This window comes from Monodon monoceros, unplaced genomic scaffold (genome assembly GCF_005190385.1).
Source record: "Monodon monoceros isolate NGI ecotype Baffin Bay Population unplaced genomic scaffold, NGI_Narwhal_1 Super_Scaffold_18, whole genome shotgun sequence".
NCBI lineage: Eukaryota > Metazoa > Chordata > Mammalia > Artiodactyla > Monodontidae > Monodon > Monodon monoceros.
This window is the reverse complement of record NW_021703774.1, coordinates 158,540,452-158,566,889: the sequence shown is the minus strand read 5'-3', so window position 1 is coordinate 158,566,889 and position 26,438 is coordinate 158,540,452. Positions and strand designations below refer to the sequence as shown.

The 26,438-nt window shown below is 50.0% G+C and overlaps 1 protein-coding gene across 25 annotated transcripts in view; it reads left to right on the top strand.

Moving 5' to 3' along the window:
- The first annotated feature begins 913 nt into the window (after positions 1 to 913).
- EPB41 (erythrocyte membrane protein band 4.1) overlaps positions 914 to 26,438 on the top strand; it is a 212,491-nt gene continuing 186,966 nt past the window's right edge. For 5 of the 25 annotated variants that reach the window (XM_029228288.1, XM_029228289.1, XM_029228287.1 and 2 more), the window contains exon 1: positions 17,023 to 20,550. In XM_029228288.1, the coding sequence (XP_029084121.1) occupies positions 20,201 to 20,550 (350 nt within the window). In that variant the 5' untranslated portion in view covers positions 17,023 to 20,200. Of the gene's footprint in view, positions 965 to 15,639; positions 15,739 to 17,021; positions 20,551 to 26,438 lie in introns of those variants that run through there. The other 20 variants (XM_029228294.1, XM_029228290.1, XM_029228291.1 and 17 more) reach the window with 10 other exon arrangements.

The following is a 26,438-nucleotide window of genomic DNA, read 5'->3' as shown; positions in this document are numbered from 1 at the left end:
GGACGCGCAGGCTCAGCGGCCATGGCTCACGGGCCCAGCCGCTCCGCGGCATGCGGGATCCTCCCGGACCGGGGCACGAACCCGCGTCCCCTGCATCGGCAGGCGGACTCTCAACCACTGCGCCACCAGGGAAGCCCTCTGGCTGTTTCTTTTGCTCACCCTCTGTGGTCCGCTCATGAGGGGGCCCCAGTCTGGGGGGTGACATAGACCTGCCTGCTCACACTGAGTGGAGAGGGTAGCCCTACCCTCAGGACCTGTCTCAGTGGGAGATGCTACACTGTCCTTAAGAACCCCACCTGACGGGAGAGATAGACACAGCAGGCAGCTGTAGCCACTTCCTAGAGCGTCTCCCACCCCCACCCCTCCAGACTGGCTCCTCCTTCTTCGCTGTGGCCCACCCCCTAATCTAAGGCCCTTGTCCTCCAGAGCCCTGCCCACACGCCTCTTGGGGCTCCCACTAACCTTCCTCCCCGCTTCCACCCTCCTCCCACCTGCCCTACCGTGACCCTGCCTTTGGTCATAGAAGCCCCAAGTCTCCTCGCCCTGATGGTTGGTTACTCAATAACTCTGTAACGGGAACTTCCTGCCCAGGATGTGCCTCCCCACCATGTGTGACTGGGTCCTTAAGAGAGCACCAGGGCACAGAGCCCCTCTTCCCCTCTGGGGCAACCTCCCTTTCGAGCCCCAGCCCTGGGCTGCGCACCTGGGTCCTGCTGTGTCAAGGTGAAAAGCTCCAACTCAGGTGGGTGCCCTGACCCAGACTGGGATCTCACCCCACCCCCAGCTGCAGACTGTGTGGGCAGCGGTGGAGGCAGGGCTACCGGGCTGCGGGGGGTGGGTAGGGAGGGCCTTGACTGCTTGGCCTCACTCTACTCAGGGAGCGGCTCAAGTCCAGACCTCCCAGAGGCTCTGCAGCTCTGTCCAGAGCCAACTCCCACTGAGACTGGGAAGAACAGCTCTGAAGGTGAGGCAGGGAGGGGAGGGAGAGGAGGGGAGTGGGGAGAGGGAGGCACGTGCCAGAGCATTAGGCGTTTATGTGAGTATGTGCACCGTCGAGATTTTTTAATTCACCTCTGGAGTTGCCCTGAGGAAAAGCACATCTGCAGGACCACTCTGGGCATCACTTTCCTCTTTGGTAAAATAGGGTAACAATTACTGTAACTAACTTGCCAGGATTCTCTTGAGGACCCAACAAGACAACAGCTGTGCATGTAACAAGGGCACCTTATTATTAATGGGGAAACACACTCTGCTTTTAACCTTCAGTAGCTTCCAGTTGCCTGAAAAATCCAGATGACCTCTCGTGCTCCTTCCCAATAGAGGATGCTAGGAGTCTAAGTTCAATCTTTCCTGCCTGCCACCTCAAAATCCCTTGGAGAGAGAGGGGGACCCTCTACCGGAAGGGGACTACTGAGGCCCAGCCCAAGGGCAGGCGGTTCTCAGAGAAATGGGGCGGGATGGGCAGACTTCTGTCAGGTGCCAGCTTCTTCACACTTCCAAGTCAGTGCCGCTTCCACTGCCTCCAGGAAGCCTTCTCTGACTGCACTGTGCTGACCCTTGGCCCTGCCTGCTTATCCCGCAGCTGCTATCAGAGCACCCCCATGCTGAGCAAGACCTGCCCTCTCTCAGCAAGCTGCTGGGCCCTACAGCTCGTCCAGACATAGGGGAACCCAGCTGCTTCCTAAGGGGTTGGGAGGAGAGGGAAGGAAAGACTGGTGGAAGGGAACACGGGGGTTTTTTTCTTCAGTGATGTTTATGGTCACTATAAAATGCTCACTATAGAAACTGAGAATAAGCTTGAAAAGAAGGGGCAAAATGTCATCCATAGTTCTCCATTCTATTAACATTTGGATGTACTTCCTTACCCAGGGAAACCAGGGGTTTCACAGTGATTCCAGAACCCTCTGAAATGGGGTATGCACTCTGTGTCAAGTACGTACTTTGCCACGGGATTCACTGGGTGCCCAGGGCTCCAGGACCCAAAAGGTTAAGAGGCTGCTCTGGGGGTTCGGGGAGAGTCCATACACACCACACAGCCACATGCAAATAGACCTACACTGACCCGGAGGCAACACGTACACATACCTGACTGGGTGCACGAACCTCCTCCCACCACACACCTTCACACTGCTGGGTACGTTCTGTTCTCTCACCCAGACTCACTCCTGGCACCTGTACACGTATTGTTGACATACACATGCACACGCACTTCCTTGTACACACACCTCCCACCAGGACACACACTTGTTCACACTAATGTGTTCACTGTATGAATGCAGCCTGGTCTGGGAGAAATTTAGGAGAGGCTGCAGTAGGACAAGCTCATTTTACGGACGCTGCTGCCATCTACTGGCCATGCCTGACATTAGCACCCTTATTTGGCTCCTATTCCTTTCTCCTGTTCTGCTGTCCACTGGCCCAGACTTCTCCTCATCCCTGGAAATTGTGGACTGGAACTGGTTTCTGAAAGAGGGTCCTAAATGAGGGAGGCATTCTGTTGGGAGATACTGGGTGAGCATGGAGAACTATAACTGACACCACTCTTTATGTGTCAGGCACTGCTGTCCTTTAAAGCTATTACCGCCTTTAGTCTTTAAATCTATGGGCCTTATTGCAGTGCCTGGCACGTGAAAAGCCATAATAAATATTTCAATTGAATAATTTAAAACCTTGAAAGTGAGTTTAAAAAATTTTTTTAATTAATTAATTTATTATTTTTGGCTGCATTGGGTCATCGTTGCTGCACGCAGGCTTTCTCTAGTTGCAGTGAGTGGGGGCTACTCTTTGTTGCAGTATGTGGGCTTCTCATTGTGGTGGCTTCTCTTGTTACAGAGCACGGGCTCTAGACTCACGAGCTTCAGTAGTTGTGACACGTGGGCTCAGTAGTTGTGGCTCACGGGCTCTAGAGCACAGGCTCAGTAGTTGTGGCACATGGGCTTAGTTGCTCTGCTGCATGTGGGATCTTCCCGGACCAGGGCTCGAACCTGTGTCCCCTGCATTGGCAGGAAGATTCTTAACCACCACGCCACCAGGGAAGTCTGAAAGTGAGTATTTTTAACAAATGAGGAGCTGGAGGCTCAGAGAGGGGAAGTGACTTGCCAAACTCACACAGCAGCTTCCTCTGATAGTCAGGATGTTGCTCCAGAGAGAAAGAGAAGGAAGACACAGCAAAGTTGAAAATATTTACTCAGAACTGTAGGGGGCTTCCCTGGTGGTGCAGTGGTTAAGAATCCGCCTGCCAATGCAGCTGAGCAACTAAGCCTGTGCGCCACAACTACTGAGCCTGCACTCTAGTGCCCACGAGCCACAACTACTGAAGCCCGCGCGCCTAAAGCCTGTGCTCCACAACGAGAAGCCACCACAGTGAGAAGCTGCGCACCACAAGGAAGAGTAGCCCCTGCTCGCCGCGACTAGAGAAAGCCCGTGCGCAGCAACGAAGACCAAATGCAGCCAAAAATAAATATATAAATAAATTTGTATGAAAAAAAAGAACTGTAGGAAACCCAGCCCAGATCCCCACCCCCAGAGGACCAGGAGAAGCACCCAGAGGTGGATGAGGTCAACCTGGAGGGATGATTTCCCCACCCAAGAAGGTTCCCCTACCCTGAGCTGCTGCCTCAAATTCATTCATTCAACTAATATTTATTGTGCACAGTGTGGTAAGATCTGTGCTCAGACTGAGGATAAGCAGTGAATAAACAGATGAAAGTCCAGTCTTTCCCCTTGTACAGTGTGCGGCTCCAAAAGGGCCCCTTCCTTGATATTCCACTCCCATGGGCCCCTGGGACCCCTTTGAGATTCTCTTCACCATCCTGGTTGTACTGAGTGGATGGAGAATCCAGAATGAGAGCAGAAGGAGATGTGGGTCAGGGGTGGGAAGGGGTGGTTCAGCCTGGACGGTCCAGTACTGAGGTTGAGCAAAGACAGCCTGACACCTTGAGTCAGGCAGACCTAGTGTTACCGATCCAGGTTCGTCTGCCTGACACATGGCAAGCCAGACACTGAGATGCCGAAATTTGCAGCAGAGAAAGGGTTTATTCACGTGGCAGCCAAGTGAGGAGACAAGAGAACAAATCTCAGATCTGCCTCCCCAAAGGCAAGGGGTGGGGGATAAAGAAGCAGGGTCTTACGTGTGTGGAAAGGTGGTCGGCGGTAGGGAAAGGGTGAGGTAATCAGGGTTCTGCACAGGTGTATCTGAGTGACATGGCTTCTTTATAGGATGCATGTTCAACAACGGAGGTGCTTAGCATGATCTGAGGTGGAGTTTTTGGCCCTCTGATGTCAAAAGGTCATTCATCAGACACCTGTGCAGGCCCAGTTTTAGGGTCAGCGGCCCCAACCAGTCTTAGCCAGCTTGCACTGGACAGGAGCTGATTCCAAATTCCTGCAAAACAATGTAAGCCCCCTGTTACGGTAGTGACCCATATGTCAGAGGTGTTGTCTCTGGGTCTGAGTCCTCTCTCTCTCTGTCTCCCACCCTCATGCCCCAGCCCGGCTGTAAGAGGAGGGGCTTAGGGTGTGTCCATCTAGACTGACCGCACGTGGGTGATATCCGACTGACAGCACTGCAGGGACTCAGACAACAACTCTGTACTGACCAAAGGCCTTGGTGCCAAGCACAGTGCTGGCACTGTCTGGGGAGGCAAGGGCAGGCAGAGAAGCCTTCCTGGGGCTTATGGGCTTGGACCTCCAAGCCTGGAAAGCAAAGGAGGATTCAACTGATGGAACAGAGGATCCCTGAGTAGTCCTGGCTGGAGCAACCTAACTGTTAGTAGGTGGCCACACAGAAGGTACATTGAGTATGGGCTTAGTTACAGGTAGGAAGCTCTGGAAGATCTGGGTGAAAGCCTGCCTGTGAGGCACGGCAGTGGGGTTGGGAGTGGAGGGGATTGGCTGGGAGACATGAACCCAGATCCTGCTCTGGCTCCAGAATTCCCAAATCTCCCATGGACACTTCATACTTGACCTTACCAGGCCTAGGGGTGGACTCACCATGGGGTTTATTTGTCAGTCAAGACCTCACACTTGCATAGGCCCTAGGAAGGACCATGGCCTTGTGTTCACAAGGTCATATGTGTCCGTAAAATTGGCAAAAGTAAAATCCATGAACTTCAGATAGCCTCATCCACAAGAGGGCAGACAGCAGAAGCAAGAAGAACTACATTCCTGCAGGCTGTGGAACAAAAACCACATTCACAGAAAGATAGACAAGATGAAAAGGCAGAGGGCTATGTACCAGACAAAGGAATAAGATAAAACCCCAGAAAAACAACTAAATGAAGTGGAGATAGTCAACCTTCCAGAAAAAGAATTCAGAAGAATGATAGTGAAGATGATCCAGGACCTCGGAAAAAGAATGGAGGCAAAGATTGAGAAGATGCAAGAAATGTTTAACAAAGACCTAGAAGAATTAAAGAACAAACAAACAGAGATGAACAATACAGTAATTGAAATGAAAACTACTCTAGAAGGAATCAATAGCAGAATAATGGAGGCAGAAGAACAGATAAGTGACCTGGAAGACAGAATGGTGGAATTCACTGCTGCGGAACAGAATAAAGAAAAAAGAATGAAAAGAAATGAAGACAGCCTAAGAGACCTCTGGGACAACATTAAACGCAACAACATTGGCATTATAGGGGTCCCAGAAGGAGAAGAGAGAGAGAAAGGACCCGAGAAAATATTTGAAGAGATTATAGACGAAAACTTCCCTAACATGGGACAGGAAATAGCCACCCAAGTCCAGGAAACGCAGAGTCCCATACAGGATAAACCCAAGGAGAAACACGCTGAGACACATAGTAATCAAATTGGCAAAAATTAAAGGCCAAGAAAAATTATTGAAAGCAGCAAGTGAAAAATGACAAATAATATACAAGGGAATTCCCATAAGGTTAACAGCTGATTTCTCAGCAGAAACTCTACAAGCCAGAAGGGAGTGGCATGATATACTTAAAGTGATGAAAGGGAAGAACCTACAACCAAGATTACTCTACCTGGCAAGGATCTCATTCAGATTCGATGGAGAAATCAAAAGCTTTACAGACAAGCAAAAGCTAAGAGAATTCAGCACCACCAAACCAGCTCTACAACAAATGCTAAAGGAACTTCTCTAAGTGGGAAACACAAGAGAAGAAAAGGACCTACAAAAACAAACCCCAAACAATTAAGAAAATGGTAATAGGAATATACATACCAATGATTACCTTAAACGTGAATGGATTAAATGCTCCAACCAAAAGACACAGGCTTGCTGAATGGATAGAAAAGCAAGACCCATATATATGCTGACTACAAGAGACCCACTTCCAATCTAGGGACACATTCAGACTGAAAGTGAGGGGAGGGAAAAAGATATTCCATGCAAATGCAAATCAAAAGAAAGCTGGAGGGCTTCCCTGGTGGCGCAGTGGTTTAGAATCTGCCTGCCAATTCAGGGGACATGGGTTCGAGCCCTGGTCTGGGAAGATCCCACATGCCACGGAGCAACTGGGCCTGTGAGCCACAACTACTGAGCCTGTGGGTCTGGAGCCTGTGCTCCGCAACAAGAGAGGCCACGACAGTGAGAGGCCTGTGCACGGCAATGAAGAGTGGCGCCCGCTTGCCACAACTAGAGAAAGCCCTCGCACAGAAACGAAGACCCAACACAGCCAAAAATATAAATAAATAAATGAATTAATTTAAAAAAAAAGAAAGCTGGAGTAGCAATACTCATATCACATAAAATAGACTTTAAAATAAAGAATGTTACAAGAGACAAGGAAGGACATGACATAATGATCAAGGGATCAATCCAAGAAGAAGATATAACAATTATAAATTTATATGCACCCAACATAGGAGCACATCAATATATAAGGCAACTGCTAACAGCTATAAAAGAGGGAATCGACAGTAACACAATAATAGTGGGGGACTTCAACACCTCACTTACACCAATGGACAGATCATCCAAACAGAAAATTAATAAGGAAACAGAAGCTTTAAATGACACAATAGACCAGATAGATTTAATTGATATTTATAGGACATTCCATCCAAAACCAGCAGATTACACTTTCTTCTCAAGTGCACACAGAACATTCTCCAGGAGAGATCACATCTTGGGTCACAAATCAAGCCTCAGTAAATTTAAGAAAATTGAAATCATGTCAAGCATCTTTTCTGACCACAAAAATTTCCCTGTAATTGATTTCTATGAGATTAGAAATCAATTACAGGGAAAAAACCATAAAAAACACAAGCACATGGAGGCTAAACAATACATTACTAAATAACCAAGAGATCAATGAAGAACTCAAAGAGGAAATAAGAAAATACCTAGAGACAAATGAAAATGAAAACACAACAATCCAAAACCTACGGGATGCAGCAAAAGCAGTTCTAAGAGGGAAGTTTATAGCAATACAAGCCTACCTCAAGAAATAAGAAAAATCTCAAATGAACAATGTAACCTTACACCTAAAGGAACTAGAGAAAGAAGAACAAACAAAACCCAAAGTTAGTAGAAGGAAAGAAATCATAAAGATCAGAGCAGAAAGAAATGAAATAGAAACAAAGAAAACAATAGCAAAGATCAATAAAACTAAAAGCTGGTTCTTTGAGAAGGTAAACTGATAAGCCATTAGCCAGACTCATCAAGAAAAAGAGGGAGAGGACTCAAATCAATAAAATTAGAAATGAAAAAGGAGAAGTTACAACAGACACCGCAGAAATACAAAGCATCCTAAGAGACTACTACAAGCAACTCTATGCCAATAAAATGGACAACCTGGAAGAAATGGACAAATTCTTAGAAAGGCATAACCTTCTCAGACTGAACCAGGAAGAAATAGAAAATATGAACAGACCAATCACAAGTAATGAAATTGAAACTGTGATTAAAAATCTTCCAACAAACAAAAGTCCAGGACCAGATGGCTTCACAGGTGAATTCTATCAAACATTTAGAGAAGAGCTAACACCCATCCTTCTCAAACTCTTCCAAAAAATTGCAGAGGAAGGAACACTCCCAAACTTATTCTATGAGGCCACCATCACCCTGATACCAAAACCAGACAAAGATACTACAAAAAAAGAAAATTACAGACCAATATCACTGATGAGTATAGATGCAAAAGTCCTCAACCAAATACTAGCAAACAGAATCCAACAACACATTAAAAGGATGTTAAGTGATCAACACCCCCATGATCAAGTGGGATTTATCCCAGGGATGCAAGGATTCTTCAATATATGCAAATCAATCAATGTGATACACCATATTAACAAGTTGAAGAATAAAAACCATATGATCATCTCAATAGATGCAGAAAAAGCTTTTGACAAAATTCCACACCCATTTATGATAAAAACTCTCCAGAAAATGGGCATAGAGGGAACATACCTCAACATAATAAAGGCCATATGCGACAAACCCACAGCAAACATCATTCCCAATGGCGAAAAACTGAAAGTATTTCCTCTAAGATCAGGAACAAGACAAGGATGTCCACTCTCACCACTATTATTCAACATAGTTTTGAAAGTCCTACCCACGGCAATCAGAGAAGAAAAAGAAATAAAAGGAATACAAATTGGAAAAGAAGAAGTCAAACTGTCACTGCTTGCAGATGACATGATACTATACATAGAGAATCCTAAAGATGCCAGCAGAAAACTACTAGAGCTAATCAATGAATTTGGTAAAGTTGCAGGATGCAAAATTAATGCAAAGAAATCTCTTGCAATCCTATACACTAATGATGAAAAATCTGAAAGAGAAATTAAGGAAACACTCCCACTTACCATTGTAACAAAAGAATAAAATACCTAGGAATAAACCTACCTAAGGAGACAAAAGACCTGTATGCAGAAAACTATGAGACACTGATGAAAGTAATTAAAGATGATACAAAACAGATGGAGAGATATACCATGTTCTTGGATTGGAAGAATTAATATTGTGAAAATGACTATACTACCCAAAGCAATCTACAGATTCAATGCAATCCCTATCAAATTACCAGTGGCATTTTTTTTTTTTACAGAACTAGAACAAAAAATCGTAAAATTTGTATGGAGACAAAAAAGACCCCGAAGAGCCAAAGCAATATTGAGGGAAGAAATTGGAGCTGGAGGAATCAGACTCCCTGACTTCAGACTATAGCACAAAGCTACAATAATCAAGACAATATGGTACTGGCACAAGAACAGAAATATAGATCAATGGAACAGGATAGAAAGCCCAGAGATAAACCCATGCACCTATGGTTAACTAATCTATGACAAAGAAGGCAAGGATATACAATGGAGAAAAGACAGTCTCTTCAATAAGTGGTGCTGGAAAAACTGGACAGCTACATGTAAAAGAATGAAATTAGAACACTCCCTAACACCATACACAAAAATAAACTCAAAATGGATTAGAGACCTAAATGTAAGACCGGACACTATAAAACTCTTAGAGGAAAACATAGGAAGAACACTCTATGACATAAATGACAGCAAGATCTTTTTTGACCCACCTGCTAGAGAAATGGAAATAAAGACAAAAATAAACAAATAGGACCTATTGAAATTTAAAATCTTTTGCACAGCAAAGGAAGCTACAAACAAGACGAAAAGACAACCCTCAGAATGGGAGAAAATATTTGCAAACGAATCAACGGACAAAGGATTAATTTCCAAAATATATAAACAGCTCATGCAGCTCAATATTAAAAAAACAAACAACCCAATCCAAAAATAGAAGAAGACCTAAATAAACATTTCTCCAAAGACATACAGATGGCCAAGAAGCACATGAAAAGCTGCTCAACATCACTAATTATTAGAGAAATGCAAATCAAGACTACAATGAGGTATCACCTCACACCAGTTAGAATGGGCATCATCAGAAGATCTACAAACAACAAATGCTGGAGAGGGTGTGGAGAAAAGGGAGCCTTCTTGCACGGTTGGTGGGAATGTAAATTAATACAGCCACTATGGAGAACAGTATGGAGGTTCCTTAAAGAACTAAAAATAGAATTACCATATGACCCAGCAATCCCACTACTGGGCATATACCCTGAGAAGACCATAATTCAAAAAGACACATGCACCCCACTGTTCATTGCAGCACTATTTACAATCGCCAGGTCATGGAAGCAACCTAAGTGCCCATCGACAGACGAATGGGTAAAGAAGATGTGGTACATATATACGATGGAGTATTACTCAGCCATCAAAAGGAACGAAATTGGGTTATTTGTAGAGACGTGGATTAGTCTAGAGACTGTCATACAGAGTGAAGTACGTCAGAAAGAGAAAAACAAATCTTGTATAGTAACGCATATATGTGGAACCTAGAAAAATGGTACAGATGAACCGGGTTGCAGGGCAGAAATTGAGACACAGATGTGGAGAGCAAACGTATAGACACCAAGGGGGGAAAGCCGCGGGGGGTGGTGGTGGTGGTGGTGTGATGAATTGGGAGATTGGGATTGACATGTATACACTAATATGTATAAAATGGATAACTAATAAGAACCTGCTTTATAAAAAAAATAAATAAAATAAAATTCAAAAAAAAAATTACATGAACTTCAATTGGTTGAGACCACTGCATCTTTCCACTCTAACTTTCCCTCCTTCCCACTTGTGTCCTCTGACCTTGAGTGGCTACAGGTATTTTTTATTCTTTTTTGTTTTTTGGTGTTATTTTGCATGATATATATTTTTTGTAATCAATTTTTTAATTGAAGTATAGTTGATTTACAATGTGTTAATTTCTGCTATACAGCAAAGTGATTCAGTTATACATATCTTGATATATATTAATATATTCTTTTTTAAAATATTCTTTTCTATTTTGGTTTATCATAAGATATTGAATATAGTTCTCCATTTTTTATTCTTATCTTTACATTTTTTTTTAGACAGGCCTCCAAATAATCTTTAGGCTCCAGAATCCTAGACCTGCCCACTGAGTCCTGAGTTTACCCAACTGTAAAGATAGAGTAAAGGCTGTGAAGGGTCTTTACAGGAGTAAAGATGATCTCTTTTAATCCTCTCAAAGGCACTGAGAGGAACACCACAACCCCCTGCCTCAGAGCTGACCCCCATGCGCCCAAAGCAGCCGCCCTATGACAGGTTCAGCCCCTGGCGCTGGTCCCCTTCAGCAGCCTGGGCGGCTGAGCTCTACGCCACCCCAGCGGCTCTATGACCACAAGGTGGCGGCAGACACCACCTTTCCTTCTCCATGAAGCCTGCGCCTTCCGGATTCCTGGCCCCAAACGGCCAGAATCTTAGCCTTCCCACCAAACACCTCCATCAGCTCTTTCCTGCCCTCCCAGGAAACGGGGAGTGCTGCCTTCAAGTCCTGGCCTTGCCACTGGCTGTGTGATCGCAAGTAGTCACTTCACCTCACCCAGATAAAATAGGGGGATCTCATGGGAACAGGTTAGTGAAGTACCTGGCAGATATATAAAAAGCCAATCATTGGCAACCACTGCTGTTTGAATAGGGGCTTCTGGAGATGACACCTTCCCTGGCAAGGGGTTCTCCTGGCGGGATTGGCCCCCTCCCCACACTAGCAAACCTGGGCAGCAGGGCCTTCAGAGACCTTCGGTGTTTATTGGTGGGCACCCTCTGTGCCCACACATGCATCCCTCCCTGGACTGGGGCATCTGACTCGGCTTTTTCTCCATCCCTACCTATCCCCATCTCTCCCTTGGAGGGGGCTCTGCAGCGTCTTGCCCACCTTGATGTCATCCTGGGGATCTTCCCCAGGCTTCAAATGGATCCTCCTGGGGAGGGCTCCTTGAACCGCTTCTCACCAGTTCTCTCTCTCTTCACCTCAGATGTCCCCCAAGTGACTGCCACACCCCAGCCAGCACATGGCTGTCTCTACCTCAAAGCCTCCCTGGCTGATCCCCAAATGTCAGTATCTGCCCTCTCCCCCACCACCTGCCCTGCTCTTTTTTTAAAACAAATATTTATTTATTTGGCTGCGCCGGGTCTTAGTTGTGGCATGCAGGATCTTAGTTCACCGACCAGGGATCGAACCCAGGCCCCCTGCATTGGGAGCACAAAGTCTTAGCCACTGGACCACCAAGAAAGTCCCACCTGCCCTGGTCTTAACCTGGCATTCAAGGCCTTCCACTATGTGGTCGCACAATTCACTCTGTGCTCCAAATACACCAGACCATTTTCTGTTCCCAAAGTACACCTTCACTATTCGACTTCCAGGCCTTTGTGCAGGCTGTCCCTCCCCCTGGAATGCCCTCTTCCATTTCCATATAGAAAATTCATCCTTAAAGGTCTAGCTGGAAGGTCACCTTTTCCAGGCAATCTTCCCTAATCCCTCAGATGGGATCCTTTTTCTTTTCTGGGCTCTGGGTATACAGTTGCTTTAGGGCCTTCATCACAGGAGGCCATGAATCATAACAGGAACATCCATTATGTATGGAGAGCAACTTTCAGTTTACAAATGGCAATCCCGTCTAATACCCTAGAGTCATGATGTCCTGGAGTCAGGAAAGTGAGGTAATGGCAGGATGAGTGCCATTACCTCATTTGACTGTTGAGGAGACAGGCTAGGAGAGAAATATGACTGGCCAGGTCATACACCCACCCTGTGAATGGTGGAGTCAGGATTCAAACCTGCAGCAGATTCCAGCCACATCCCCTGCCTCAGGCCTGAGCTTTCCACTCTGTCTCCATCATTCCTTGTGGCCTGGTCTTGTGACACCCTTCCCCAGTTAGACTGGGTACTGGTCAGTTCTGAATAATGTGTTCAATTAAGTTTTGTTGAAGGAACAGACGCTCCCATATTGGCCCTGCCCCATACCCTGGCCTCATTATCACCCAACCCTAAACCCAATCAGGGCTGATGGCAGAGCCCAGGCTCTGGCAGGATAGGGAGTTGGCTGGAGGCCCAGGCAACGCAGGAGGAGGGGGAGACACAAACAGTTTCCTTCCCCCAAGCTTATCAGTCCCCCACAGGCCCCAGGCAAACTCGGTGCTCAGCCTGGGGAAGAGATCTGCCCCCCACCTGTAACCTTCATGCCTTCTATTACGAGCTGTGTGACCTTGGCTGTCGCTTCTGCTCTCAGACCCTCTTTAGAACACTTTTGGCTGTAAGGATTCAGTGGGATCAAATGAGAGAATGCACATAAAATAATAATGATCGCCTCCTCTGGAGGCCTCCCCCACAGGGATCATCTCAGGGAACAAATTACTCCCTGAGTCAGGGGAGGGAGGTGGAGACTTCACAGGCAGGGGCAGTGGGGCAGGGGGCCAGGAGTCCAGGCAGTGATAGCACCCAGCCATCCCACCCCCCACACAAGTGCACAAGTCACCTCAGCAAGAAACCCAGGATGTCTAGGCAGAGAGGGCCCGGGGCAGGGCAGACTTCTCTAGGGCCCCAGGGCCTGGTGGGAGGCGGGGCCGGGGTGGGGGTGGGGACCCAGTTTATATGACACAGAGAGAGACAAACACAGAGTCACACCCTCTGTGCAAACTCACCAACAAGGGCACACTGTCACACCCATAAATGCACCCCGCCCCCAATACACAGAGATGAGAGACACACACAAGGTCAAGATCACAAGCACACTCCCACGTAGACGTCCCACGCACGAACTCGGAAACACAGAGGCCTCCCCCACCACACACGCATTCCCAGGCCCACACAGTTATCAGGCCAGGGCAGGCGCTGGCGTTGCTGAGTCACCCCCAAGCAGCTCCTGCCTAGCAGAGGAGGAGCCAAGTGCCAGCCCCAATCCGGGAGGGGGCGGGGCCTGCGACAGCTACTTAGAATAGCCTAGTCTGGGCCGCTGCGGGATTCTCCTCGCCCGGCTCCTTCGATTGAGGCGCAGAGAAGAGGGGGGTGTAGGGGGAGGAAACCCCTTTTGCCGAGGCTAAATCAAGGCATTCACAGCCTGCTTTCTCCCAGGTGAATGAACACATGTGGGAGCAATTAAAAACTAACATTGGATCCATCCGGGTATTTGCTTATGTATTTTCACATACTCTCATTTAATTTTCGAAACAGTTCTATATGAATTTGGGGCTATTATTAATCCAGAGGGAAAGTGATTTGCCCAGAGGTACGAAGCTGGTAAGATGAAGAGCCTAGACTCGATTGCCTCCAAATCCCAAACTCGTAACACTGGGCAATATCACCTGGTGGGCAGGTGAGAATGTGGACAAGTGAAAGGTGCCTCAGTAGGCTTGGGAACCTGGGTGAGTGTGTCAGCTTTCCCTGTGGGGTCCACTGGGCAAAGGACTGAAAGGGTCTCAAGTGTCCAGATTTCTGGTTAAAGGAACTAGAGATTCTGTGGTGCATTGGAGCCTGTGCACCTTTATCAGAAAGCATCCCCTAGATCTAGGGGCTCAGACCCTTCTCTGCTAGACTGTGAGCCTCTTGAAGGCGGGGACCAGGGCCCTGAAAACTAAAACAAGACTTGGCTCAGAGGAGGCTTCAGTGAACTTGGGGGAGCAAACCATGAATTTATAACTTTGATATAACGTTAACATCAATAATCATAATAAAGGCTAACACTTTTTGGATGCTTACCCTGAGACTGGCACTGTTCTTAGTACTTTACATGGATTATTTCATTTAACAACACAGCTTGTAAGTAGCAGTGTTGGGTTCTGAGACTAAGGCAGTCTGATTCCAGAGTCCATCTAATAGGAAGACCGCTGAAGTCATAGGAAGTCACTAGTGCTCAGTGAGCTTCAGTATGCTCCATTTGCCCCCAGAAGTGATTAGCTCTCCATGGCTCTCCAACCTGAAATATCCTATGATTTTATGATTCTTTGATTCCTCAACATGGAAGAGGGATTAGGTTTGTTCTCTGTGGGCAGGACTCCTAAAGGGCAGAGCTGGCCTTAATTTTAGGCAGAGCTTTTGAAGTCTCAGGACGTTTTTAAAATGAAGGCGGCCTGACTGGTAGGTGGTGAGCTTCCTGTCATTGGAAGTATGTGAGAACAGGTCTGAAATGAGGTAAAGAGGGGAGGGGACTTGGACCAGTGACTATGTAAGCCCCTTCCAGCGCTGATGGGATGGACAATCAGGAGGGGGAAAGTCTCTGAGAAGAGTGGCAAGATGGGGATGAAGGGAGAACCCACATTTACTGAACGCCACCAACTGTGTGACAGACCTGCCCTTGACACTTAACATATCTCGCTAATTCTCAGGAAAACATTGTAAGATTTATAGTTGAGGAAATTCAGATTCAGAGAAGTGACTCGCTCGAGGTCACACAGGTGGGACAGGCCACCAAGGGGTCCTCGCCAGGGTCACTTTCCTAGGTCCCTTATGACCAACTCCCTATCTCCCTTCCAGCCTTAAGGGTAGCACCACGTGGCAAATTGCACCATACTTTCGCCATATGACGTCAGACACCACACCAGCCAATCCAGCAGCTCTCTGCCCGACCCTCCCCAGACCCAAAGGGTCAGCACCCTGCCGCCCAGAGCTAGGCGTCCGGTCAGGCCGCACCTGCAGCCCCCGCCCCTTCCCGGTTGCGACGCTCACAGTGCCTGGCTCTTTCCCCCACGCCGCCCCGCTGACTGGCAGTTGCCTGCGCCAATCAGAAGGCGCCCCGGGTCGGGGGCGGGGCCTCAAGCCGGAGTTGCCCTGTCAGTGCAGGTGGAGGCCCCCGGCGGGGCAAAGTGGCAGGAACCTCTTAAAGGGCGAGAGTGGCGGAGGGCGAGAACGCGGCCCGGCCCGGCCCAGCCAGGTCTCCGCCCCATCCGGCCCAGGTGAGCCCGGACCGCCTGGGGCCGACCCCGGGAGGGACGGGGTGAGAGACGGATGGACCCACTCCCTAGGGCCCGGGCCGTCCCGCGGGTGGGGAGAGATCTGGTGCTAGGGGTCGGGATCGGGGGCTCTAGGGGTCCCGGGTTCCAAGTTCCGAACTGGGGGTCCAGAGGGGCCTGGGCGTCTCGAAGTTCGGAGTGCGGGGAGGGGCAGGGGCGACGGGAAGCGGGTCCGAGAGCTCGCGTCCGGAGATGGACTCTTGGCGCTGGCGGTCCCAGCCGGTCCCGGGCTTGTCTGGGTCGGGGGTCCCGGGTTAGGTTCCGGCGGGCGTGTCTCTAAGGAGTGCTGCAGCCCAGCCCTCCCCCCCCAACCCCGCCCTGTCGGGCCCCGAGTGCTCCTGCCGGGCCAGCTGCAGCGCCGGCGGAGCGGGCGGGCGGGCGGCGTGCAGCGGGAGGGGGCACCCGGGCCCAGGGCCCCTCCGGCCCTTACGTAACTGACTTTGAGTTTCCGGACTGAGGGACCCGTGAGCTGGGGCGCAGGCTCTGACCGCCAGGGTGGCTCTCCGGCCGCCGCCCTGGACGCACACGCTCCCTTCCAGGCTTGGTCTAGGAGACTTCTCTCTGTCTCCAGTCGGCCAGGTCTCTCTGTCGTGCTCTGGTTCCTGCTTGCCCGCGGTTCCCTGTGTCTCTTATCTCCTCTGTGTGGCCCAGTCTCTCCCTGTCCCTGTCCTCTGTCTTTGAGAGTTTTCTGCCCTCGCCTACACTTTCCTATCCTACCCCCAAAGAGAGACCCCGCCTCTTTGGGGGTAGGATAGGACTTCTCCCCTCCAGCAAATTGAGGGCCGGGACTTGTCCAGATCGACCTCAGCCCTAGCTTGCCCCAGAAGGCGGGAGGGGAGGACTACCCCGTGGGACTGGGGGAGGTTACTCCGAGGCCCACAGCTTCTTCTGGGAGGGAGTGGCTGAATGTGACACCCTTAAGTTCCCGGATTAGGGCTGAAGGCAGACCCCTCTCTGCTTCTGGAGTCATTTTCTCCAGGAGGAGGCTTGGGGAGAGCCTGACCTGGGCTTGGGCTTAGGGAAGCTGGGAGTCCCTGTGAGAACTGCCTGGTGTCAGGTCAGGCTAGATGCTCAGCTACTGAAGGGAAGAGGGTGGGGCCGGGGAGGGGCCAGAGCACTGGCACAGAGCCCCTGATGTTACTGCATGCTCCCAACTTCACCCCAGTTACAGGCCTGGGGACTGGCGTGGGCAGGCGATCAACAGGAGGAGGCCAGAGGACTTTTGCATGGGGGGGGGGGGAGGGTGGAGATAGAAGTGACAGACTCTCAGGTCTAAGGAGCACTTACTGGGATCACTCCCTGCTTTCAGGTCCCTCCTGAGTGTCAGAGAGACAGACATCTCAGAAATAACTCCCATACTGGCTGCTGTCCGGGGCATGTAAACAAGGTGTACCTGCTGCTGTCGGGTGCATGTAAACAAGGTGTTAATAGCAGCTATGAGGTGGTAATTGTTAATTCTGCCTAGGATGGGGGAGGAGAGACTTTGCAGAGGGGGTGGAAGTTTTGGGAAGAAGGGCATCCAGAAGCTGTAGGGAGCAGAGAGGAGGGACAGAAGGGGACTTCTGGTACCCTGTAGGCTTTACATGCAGCAGAACTGGGTTTGAATCCTGGTCCTGTCACTTCCTTGCTATGTGACCTTGCATGAATCACTTCACCTCTCTGAGCCCCAGGTTCCTCCTAATGCCTCCAGATCTTACAGGCATTAGCAGAATCAAATGAGGCAAAGCATGTGCAGTGACCAGAATGGTAACTTTTCTGGGAACAGGCCAACAGGGGTGTTTTAAGAAAGGAATAGAGTGAGGAAGCCCTGAGGTTTCCTCTGGGTATACAGGAGAGACAGGCAGAGCCTGCCAGTTCCTAGCAATGTGGGATGCAGGAGGAGTGCCTGGGTGTGTGGGTGACACGCGTGTGTTTCCTGCTCAGCCCATCCCTGAACTGCCTAGACCAGGCTGGCCTCCCTCCTGAAGGCCCCAGGTGCCAATAGAAGCTCCCAGGCTGCCCCACTCCCTAGGCCAGTGGGGGTGGGGCCCCTAGCAGGGCAAGGCCAGCACCCCCTTTGCAGAGTGGACCCTGGCAGGGAGCCTGGCTGACTCTGCTGGGCAGGAACCTCCCAGCCTGGCTGGGAAGATGCTGATACAGTACAGGCCTCTGGAGGCGCAGAGCTCTGCTAGCTGGAGTTGGGTACAGCTGATAGGACCTGAGACAGAAGTGGGCTGTGGTGGAAGTGAGGAAGGGAGATGCAAGAAGAGACCTCTGGAGGGGGAGCCTGAGCAGAGCTGTGGAACCAAAGAGTAATTTCATGTGGTTATTCCCTAAGCCTTTCCTGAGCACCTACTGTATGACATATATGGGTCAGCTGGCCAAAGAGCTGAAAGGATACCCATGAAAGACTCACCGTAGAGGTCATGGTGGCCTGAGATTTGTTGGGGATTTGCAGAGCGGACCTTTATGATAGTCCCCGGGGGATGGGGCATTCAGAATTTCCCCGGGGCCTAAGATTTATATTAATGGGGCAGGATTCCACTCCCTGATAGTCTGTGGGCAGTCACTTTTCTCCCTGGGTCTCAGTTTCTCTTTCTGTGAAATGAGAAGGCCAGGTGAGCCTAGAGTCTCTAAGGATCTTCCGGCGCCTGTTACTATAGCCTCCGGGACCTGGTTTGGGACTACCCTCACCCCACATGAGGGGAGGGGGAGAGAATGGGGCAAGGGCAAGGTTGAGTGTGTTGGGCCCCCAAGTCCTGTTCTTGGCCTGTGTTCTCGAATCACAGTTGGAACTGCAGCCGCTCGAGCACTTACAGAGTGCATGGCGCTCTATGCCAAGCCTCTAATATGCAACATTACATATTCCTCATAATTCTTACATCCTCGTGAGGGAATAGGCATTATCCCTATTTCACAGGAGTTCAGGGAGTGAATTGACTTGACCAAAGTCACACAGCTAGGAAGTGGCTGGATTCTAAGCCAGGTCTGTCTGCCTCCAAAGCCCAGACTCAGCTAAAAGGGGGAGACTCCACCCCGTAGGTACTGAGGTGCCCACATTGCTTAGCCCTTACCTGCGGAACCTGCCTGACCCCTGCTGTGTGAGCTCAGAGCTCTGGGCTGTTCAGGCTGGGGAGGTGGGGGACAGGCTCTGTGGGTGCCCACTGGTTCCAGTAAGGGGGGAAAGAAGCAGAAGGAGCAACTTGGGGGTCAGGGCCTCACAGGGAGTTTCTCCAGAGGGCCAGCCCCACCTGCCTATGCTCAGTGCAAGAGCTGGGCACTGAAAGGCAACCCTGGGTATGTGGCCAATTTGGACCTCAGTTTCTCCATCTGTAAAGCATGGGTTTAGAGTAGTTGAGTACAGACATTCCTTGGCCTGTGGGTGAGTGGCTGAGGTTGGTGATGGGGTCAAGGGTTAGAGGAGGGGTTGGGTAGTAGTGGCTGAGCCTGCGGAGGGAGAATTTGGGTCAGGAACAGCTTGGATCCTGGGCTGGCTGTTTGACAGCAACTATTTTAGATGAAGGGACTGAGGTTGGAGAGGTTCAAAGGCTTGTCTGGGGCTGGACAGCTATTATGGCAGAGACTGAAGGGCAAAATGGATGGGAAGACCTAGAGAACAACATCCAGGCAGATGCCAGTTGGAATCCTGGCTTGACCACTTAACTAGTCTTGGAGATGTGAAGTGAGCGGCCAAGAACACACAGAGAGGAGTCCCTTCACCTCACTGTCCTCATCTGTAAAATGGGAAGAGTAATAATTTTGCCTTTGTCCACTTCCGGGGTCATTGTGAAGGTCAAAGGAGATGCGGCATTTGTGGAATCAGGTGAGAATGTGGGTGCTGGTTATTTTTCAGTCCAAAGCTGCACTTCTGGGTGTGTGTTTGTGGGGAGGGAGCATTTCTGACAGCAACGCTGCTGAGATGCTTTACCCTGGGGTGATGCACTGGAGAACAACCCTAAGAATGTCACCACTATTTATTGAGTAATTTGTTACCATACACCAGGCACTGGGCTCAGAGCTTCACCTCTCGCTGTCTCCTTTAGTCTCTACCTTCTCAGGTAGATGGTGGCCTGACCCACACCAGATCTCTCTGAAACCCATGCTTACAGCTCCCTGTGATAACAGTAGCTAACATTTATGAAGTTTGCTGTGTTACTGTGTGCCAAGCATTGTTCAAAATGTTTTACGTATATTAACTTACTTAATCTTCACAACAACCCTGGAGGTGGGTACTAATACGTTCTGCATTTTACAGATGAAAATCTGAGACACAGAGAAGTCAAGAAATAGGCCCAATGTCACCAAGCTAGTACATGGTAGAGCCAGGGTATGACCCCGAGTTCTCAAGTCTCCTCCTTGAAGCACTCATCACAGTTGTAATTCAGTTATTATTTATAAGATTGCTTCCTCACTGACTGTAGGTTCCATGAGGGCAGGGACCAACACCTGGCACACAGTAGGTACTCAGCTAATGCTTGTCTGCAGGGATCCTGCTGCCTCCAGTGGGCTGGGCCCATGGAGACCCGATGAGCTCAGGGTAGATTATCAGATTATCAGACTGCTGACTAAGACGGTATCTGCCCCCCAAAGAGCCCCGGAGGCAGAGGGAAGGGCAGGGTTTCCCCCGGGCCCAGGCTCAGGCCAAAGAGGGGCCCCAAAGACTTGTTTGTTGGCTGTGCTTGTATCTCACTGCTGTCCTTTGCTTCCATGTGCCACTGCGGCAATGACTCCATGGCTTCTCCCCCAATGGCTGCGTGACCCCATGGCTGCTTCTGGGTGAGTACTGGTTTGGCTAAGTAACTGCCACATGGGCTTTATTCTAATGCGCGTCCTGTGGCTCTGAGGCCACTGGGAGGTGTAGAGGGAGTCCCGGGGTGGGGGAGGAAGAGCTGAGGGAAAATCCTAACTCTGAAGTTAGGATCCTATCACAACCAGCTGACTTCTTTCCAGACTCCTGACACACTGACGCAGTGATTTTTGCATCTGGTTTTAGCCACTGATGGGTGGCTCTTTGCGTCTCCATTTTGCATATGTAAAGTGGGAATATTAACACCTACCTGACACAAGTATGTTTATTCTTTTATTCTCGTAAGCCCCACGAGGGCCGGGATGTTTATTCACCTGTGCACTGCTGTATCCCAGCACCGACGATAGAGTGGCTCATAGTAGGTACGCAATGAATATTTCTGAATGAAAGAAAATATTAATTCAGCATCACTATGCACCCGTCATTGTGCTGTGTATTGGATTAAATGGCTAATGCATATGAAGTGCCCAGCCTTATAGGGGCTCAGTGAGCATGAGTCCCCTCTTTGCTCCCAAGATTGTGCATTCCTTGGGGGCCAGGTCTCTGTTAAGTGAGTTCTGGGTCCTCCGAACTGAGTGTGGGATCAAGTACCAAGGAGGCATCAGTCAGCAGAGAGAGGGGCCTAGGCAGCGAGACTCAGGGCCTCTGCTTAGGCCTGGGGAAGGAGTGGCAGAGCCTCTGGATTTCATCAGAAGGGTGGGTCGGCTGGGGAGGTCTGGGGCTGAAGGAGGGAGGGATGAGGAGGAGGGACTCTGCCTCCTAGGACTGCCACTTTCCTAGCTGTGTGATCTTGGATAAGTCACTAACCTCTCTGAGTCTTGGAGACCTCATCTGCGACATGCATATCATAGCACTTGCCCCACACGGGCGTGGGAAGGAGCCAGTGAGAAGTGCGGGGCACAGGGCCCTGCTTGGTAGCTCTTGGTTTTCTCCCAGGCCTGGGTTCATTCTGGGAGAGGACTAAGTAAAGTGTTCCTCTTTTTGGCTCCTTTCTCCTACTTTTAACTTCCCACCTGGGTGGAACTAGACTCTAGGAGTCAGGAACCCCAGACCCCCCAGCAGGCTGGCCAGGGCCCAGGGATAAGGGCTGGCTTCTGCCCAGTGTGGAAGTAGCTGAGTGGAGGTCCCAGCTCTGCCATTTTTTGCTGTGTGACTTGGTTCAGTAAACCACCTTCTCTGGGCCTCAGTTACCTCACCTGTAAAATAGGGTTAATAAAGCATACTTCCCTTGAAGGATTATTCAGTGAGCAAATGGGTGGAGTAGGAATCATCATCACTATTACTATTTGGCCCTGGCTGAGGAGGCTCCAGGGAGGGCCCTGGAGAATTGCATCCCACCTTGGCCGAGGGCTCCTGAGACTCTCTAGTCATCATATGTACTATTGCCACTTATTGGATATTTTTCATATGCTGGGCTGGTTGTTTTGTTATTTTAGACACATTATCCCATCTAGTCCTCCCAGTGACCCTATGAGGTAGGCATTATGGCCTCAACTTTATGGATGAGGGAATTGGTGCAGAGTAAATCAAGTGAGTTACCCAGAGTCACATAGTTATTTAGGGGTGGAGCTGGGGCTCAGACCCAAATCTGCTCACCCTAAGGCCGCAATTATTAGTGTGAAACCCTCTTACTTCCCCAAAGGAGGCAGAGGCTGGGTCTGGGTCTTCTCTGTCCATCTCCATTGCCCAGCACAGTACTGGTGGGGGCTGCTGGGCTGTTTGCTGAATATATAGATACACACACAAACACACTCACATACGTGCATGCGCGCGCGCGCGCACACACACACGTGTGGCACACACACACACGCACACCCCCCCCCCCCCACACATGCACAGTACCCCCACCCAGCCTGGTGCTCCAAGAGTTTTCAAGAAAGAAGAGAACGGAAAGCAGGAGAAGGCCTGCCAGTGTAGTTGTTGAGAGTCAGACAGACCTGGCTTTGAATCCTGCATCTATCGCTTACTAGTTGTGTGACCTTGGGCAAGACATTTAACCTCGTAGAGACTTAGTTTGCTTATCTGTAAAATGGGGATAGAAAAAGAAACTACCTACCTCTTAAGAGTTCTTATGAGGATTAGATAATGCACATAAGGCACATGGTGAGTACTCAATGATAGTAATTATTGTTATTATAGTTATAATTATGAGTATTATTTTGGGATTACAAAGATATCCCTCTTGAGACAGTGGAGACCAGGCCTGGGAGGAACCCGCTGGGGACAGGCAGGTAGTAACCAATCTAACAGGTTCTGAAAGTCACCTGCATATAGGGAGGGAGGAGGCCTCTTGGAAGTAGGAATGTACCTCCCTTTCCTAGCCATCTGCTTTCATTCATACCCACTCTGTGCCAGGCCCTGTGCTGGGCATGGGGCACAGAGGTGAATCTGTGTCACCTCTGTCCCCAACTCCCTCCTCGTCTGGGAGCTCAGAGTCTGGTTGGGGAGGAGGACATAGAAACTACCAACTCCACCTTTGATTGAAGCACTAAAGTGTGAACTGTGAACATCTCCTCAGGCAAAGACCAGGAGAAAGGGCATTCCTAGTGGAAGGAACTGCTTTTGCCAAGGTACTGAGCCGTGACCTGCACTTGGGGGGATGCGGCTGGAGAGACAGGCTCAGGGGAGTTAGGGGACTTGGCCCAGAGGCCATGGGGGACCATTGGGTATGAAGCAGGGGAATGGCGTGGCCAGGCTTTTATTTCGGAAGGATCACCTTGTGTGGAGGACAGACAGGAGGGAAGGGGCAGGGGCAACTCTCCAGGTGAGTGATGCTGAGGCATGGGGCCTGGGGCTGAGCCGCAGAATGGGGAGCAGCGGGGGGTTGTGAGCTCTGTCCAGGAGGCAGAGCCAGCAGGGCGAGCTAAACTGCAGTGGGCAGGCAGGAGGGGGAAGGGGTGAGAGTGAGGTCTTAGGTCTGGGGGTGATGGGGCCTGCTGGGGTCTCTGGCTGAGGGACACAGCTGAGTCAGGGGGTAAAAGCCACTTGTCTGCTCCTTGCCACCTTCTGCCTCAGTTTCCCTAGGGCCCATGCCCCCTACTTCTGCCTTGGGGGTCCCTTGTGGTGAACCTGGTAGGTCTAGCAGGGAAGAGAGCTCTTTGGGGTGGAGGCTGGACAGGGGCTGTGAGGTGCAGACAAGCCTTGGGTTCTAGCCCTGCCAGTGTCACTGAATGTCTGTGTGGCCCCTGGACGTCACTCCCTCTCTTGCCCTGTTGTCCGCGGCTTGAGAGAGAGGACAAGAAAACCTGTTTTGCCTTCCTCAAAGTTTCAGTGATAAAATACAAGTATAGACAACATACATCTATTGAGCATGGACTGTGTACTAGGTTCTGGGGGCACAAAGCTGACTCGGAGGGGCTTCTTACCCTTCAGGAAGCATGAAGCACTTCAGAGCGAGCCCAGCCCAGCAGGTGCTTAACTCTAGGCCTCAGGGGAAGAGATAGCTAAGCTGGGACTTGAAGAATGAATAACAGCTCTCTAGGTGGGCAGTGGAGGGAACAGATTTCTAGGCATAGGCAAGAGCGTGTGTGAAGGCTTGAACCTACACAATGTGCTTGGGTCCTAAGTACGTAGTTTGGTATGGCTGGAGCAAAAAGGGAGAGGTAGGTGGTGATGGGAGGTGAGGATGGACAGGGAAGCAGACCTAGATCACGCAGGGCTTTGGAGATGATCGCTTGCTACTCTCTCCTTCCTGCATCTTCATAACTGCCTGCTCCCCTCATAGAGACTGCCAGGGCCCTTTCCACCCTCCTCCTCTCCCATCCCCCCTCCTTCCCTCGTTGTCCTTTCTTACCCCCACTCTAGTCACACCCAGTGGCTGCCTCTCTCAGGAGTTAACAACCTGGGTTCCCTGCTGGCTCTGCCACGTATAAGTTGTGTGGCCTTCGGTCATTTGCCCTCTCTGAACCTCAGTTTCCACCTCAGTAAAATGGGGACAGCAGCCTTCCTCACAGGGAAGGGTGGAGGCTTCAATGAGGTAATCCCCACAAATGGCCTTGTACAGTGTCTGAATGTAATGTGCACCCATCAAAAGCAACTCTACTTAAATCATCATGCTTTGGACTCCTCGGTCTCTCTGGTCCCACCCACTACTTCCCCTGCCTCTCCTGACAGTGAACTCTGGCCAACAAAGGAAGGAAAGGATTAAGAAACAAGCCCAATCTACAGAGGGGTCCTGGCCCACTGCCGAGCTTGCTCCCTCCTACCCCTTGCCCCCCCCTTGGCCTCAGGCCCAAGGACGCTCAGTCTTGAGGGCAGGGCTCTCCCCAACTCCCCACCCTAGAGGCCCCTCCTGGGCTAGAGGCCAAAGCCAGCAGCAGAGTGATGTCCCGTATCTGTGGGAGGCCCCATAGTCTGGGCAGAACTGGATCCCTGAGCCTCTTGGATTTTACAGCAAAGGCTGGTGACCAAGTCCCTTTTGGCACAGATGCAGGAACCTCAAATCAGAGCAGGTGGCTGATGGCGGAAGGTCATGCAGCAGGAACCTAGGTCTCCGGACCCTTTTTGTACTGTCCTGTGAATGGTTTTGACGTTGGCTATCATTTCACCTCCCTGAGCCTCAGTTTCCTCTGCTGTAGAATGGGGCTGATTTTACTGTGAGGATTGGCAATAATGTAGATAAAGCACTTAGTCCAGGGTTCAGCACTATGAGGCCTCAGTGGTAGGTAGCAACTGTGACTGCTGTTATAACTGCTGCCTCTGAGAACCTTCTTCTGCCCTACCTCTTTCCAGTCTAGGAACCTGGAGTATTTGATACAGTTTCTTGTTGAACTGATGACACCCAATAAACTGGTTTTAAAGCCAGAGGCTCAGCATCTTTTGCCCCCTCTCCCTCACCTCCCCCTTCCTAGTTGGCTAGAACACTCTATCCTCACCCTTGGCCTGATTTTGGCCTCTGCCCCTTGCCCATCTCTGCCCTCCTGGCACCAAGCCTGCATGGTCTCTCTTCCAGGAGCCACATGAGGACAGAGTTTCCCTTCCGCAGCCTCCTCTGATCAAATGCCACTGCCAGTACTTTGAAAAGCAGAGTCAGAAGGGTCTTGCATTACCCAGGCCTCAGCTGATTTTACTGTGGAGACAGTTGAGGGCTGAGGGGACAGAGGTGGACTCTGAGTTCCCTGGAACTGCCCTCAGGCAGCTAAGACGACACTAAGACTTTTGCAGAGGCCGTGAAATAGGCCTAGAAGGGCAAACCTGGTCCACAGCCCCAAATGTGGAAGAGTAGAAGGACCACCAGACTGGGGGCTGGAGGGCTGCGGCCCTTACCCAGCTCTTCCTGACCTCTCTGAGCCTCTGTCTTCTGTTTTCTAAAAGGAAGGGGATGGATTGATGTCAGAGGTTTCTACTAACATTACAGGATTAAAAGAAGGGCCAACAGAGCTCAGTTTGAGTCGCAGTTTCATCACTGACCAGCTGTGGGACCTCTAGCAAGTTGTTTTACCTCAGTGAGCTTTAGTTTTCTCATTTACAAAATGGGAAAAATATTAGCACCTTCTCATAGGTACTTAAGGGCTAAATTAGATAATTCAGGTAGAGTACTCCATCCATAGCTGGCACACTACAATTTTTGTTGTTGTTATTCTTAGATTAGCAGAGGCAAGAAGAAATCAGCCAAGGCCAGTTAGGAAGCAGTTCACGGAGAAGGCAGGGCTTGAGAATGTGCAGGATTCATCTGTTCATTCATTCACTCAACACATACGTATTTAGGATTTGCACAGACAGGGCATATAGAAGAGGAGCAGGGAGGCTGGAGAAAGCTGGAGGCAAGCAGACCTGCCTATTCTAGATGTGTGATGTGGGATCATTACTTCTCTTCTGTGGGTCTCATTCCCTCAGCTGTAAAGTGGTGAGAAAAGTG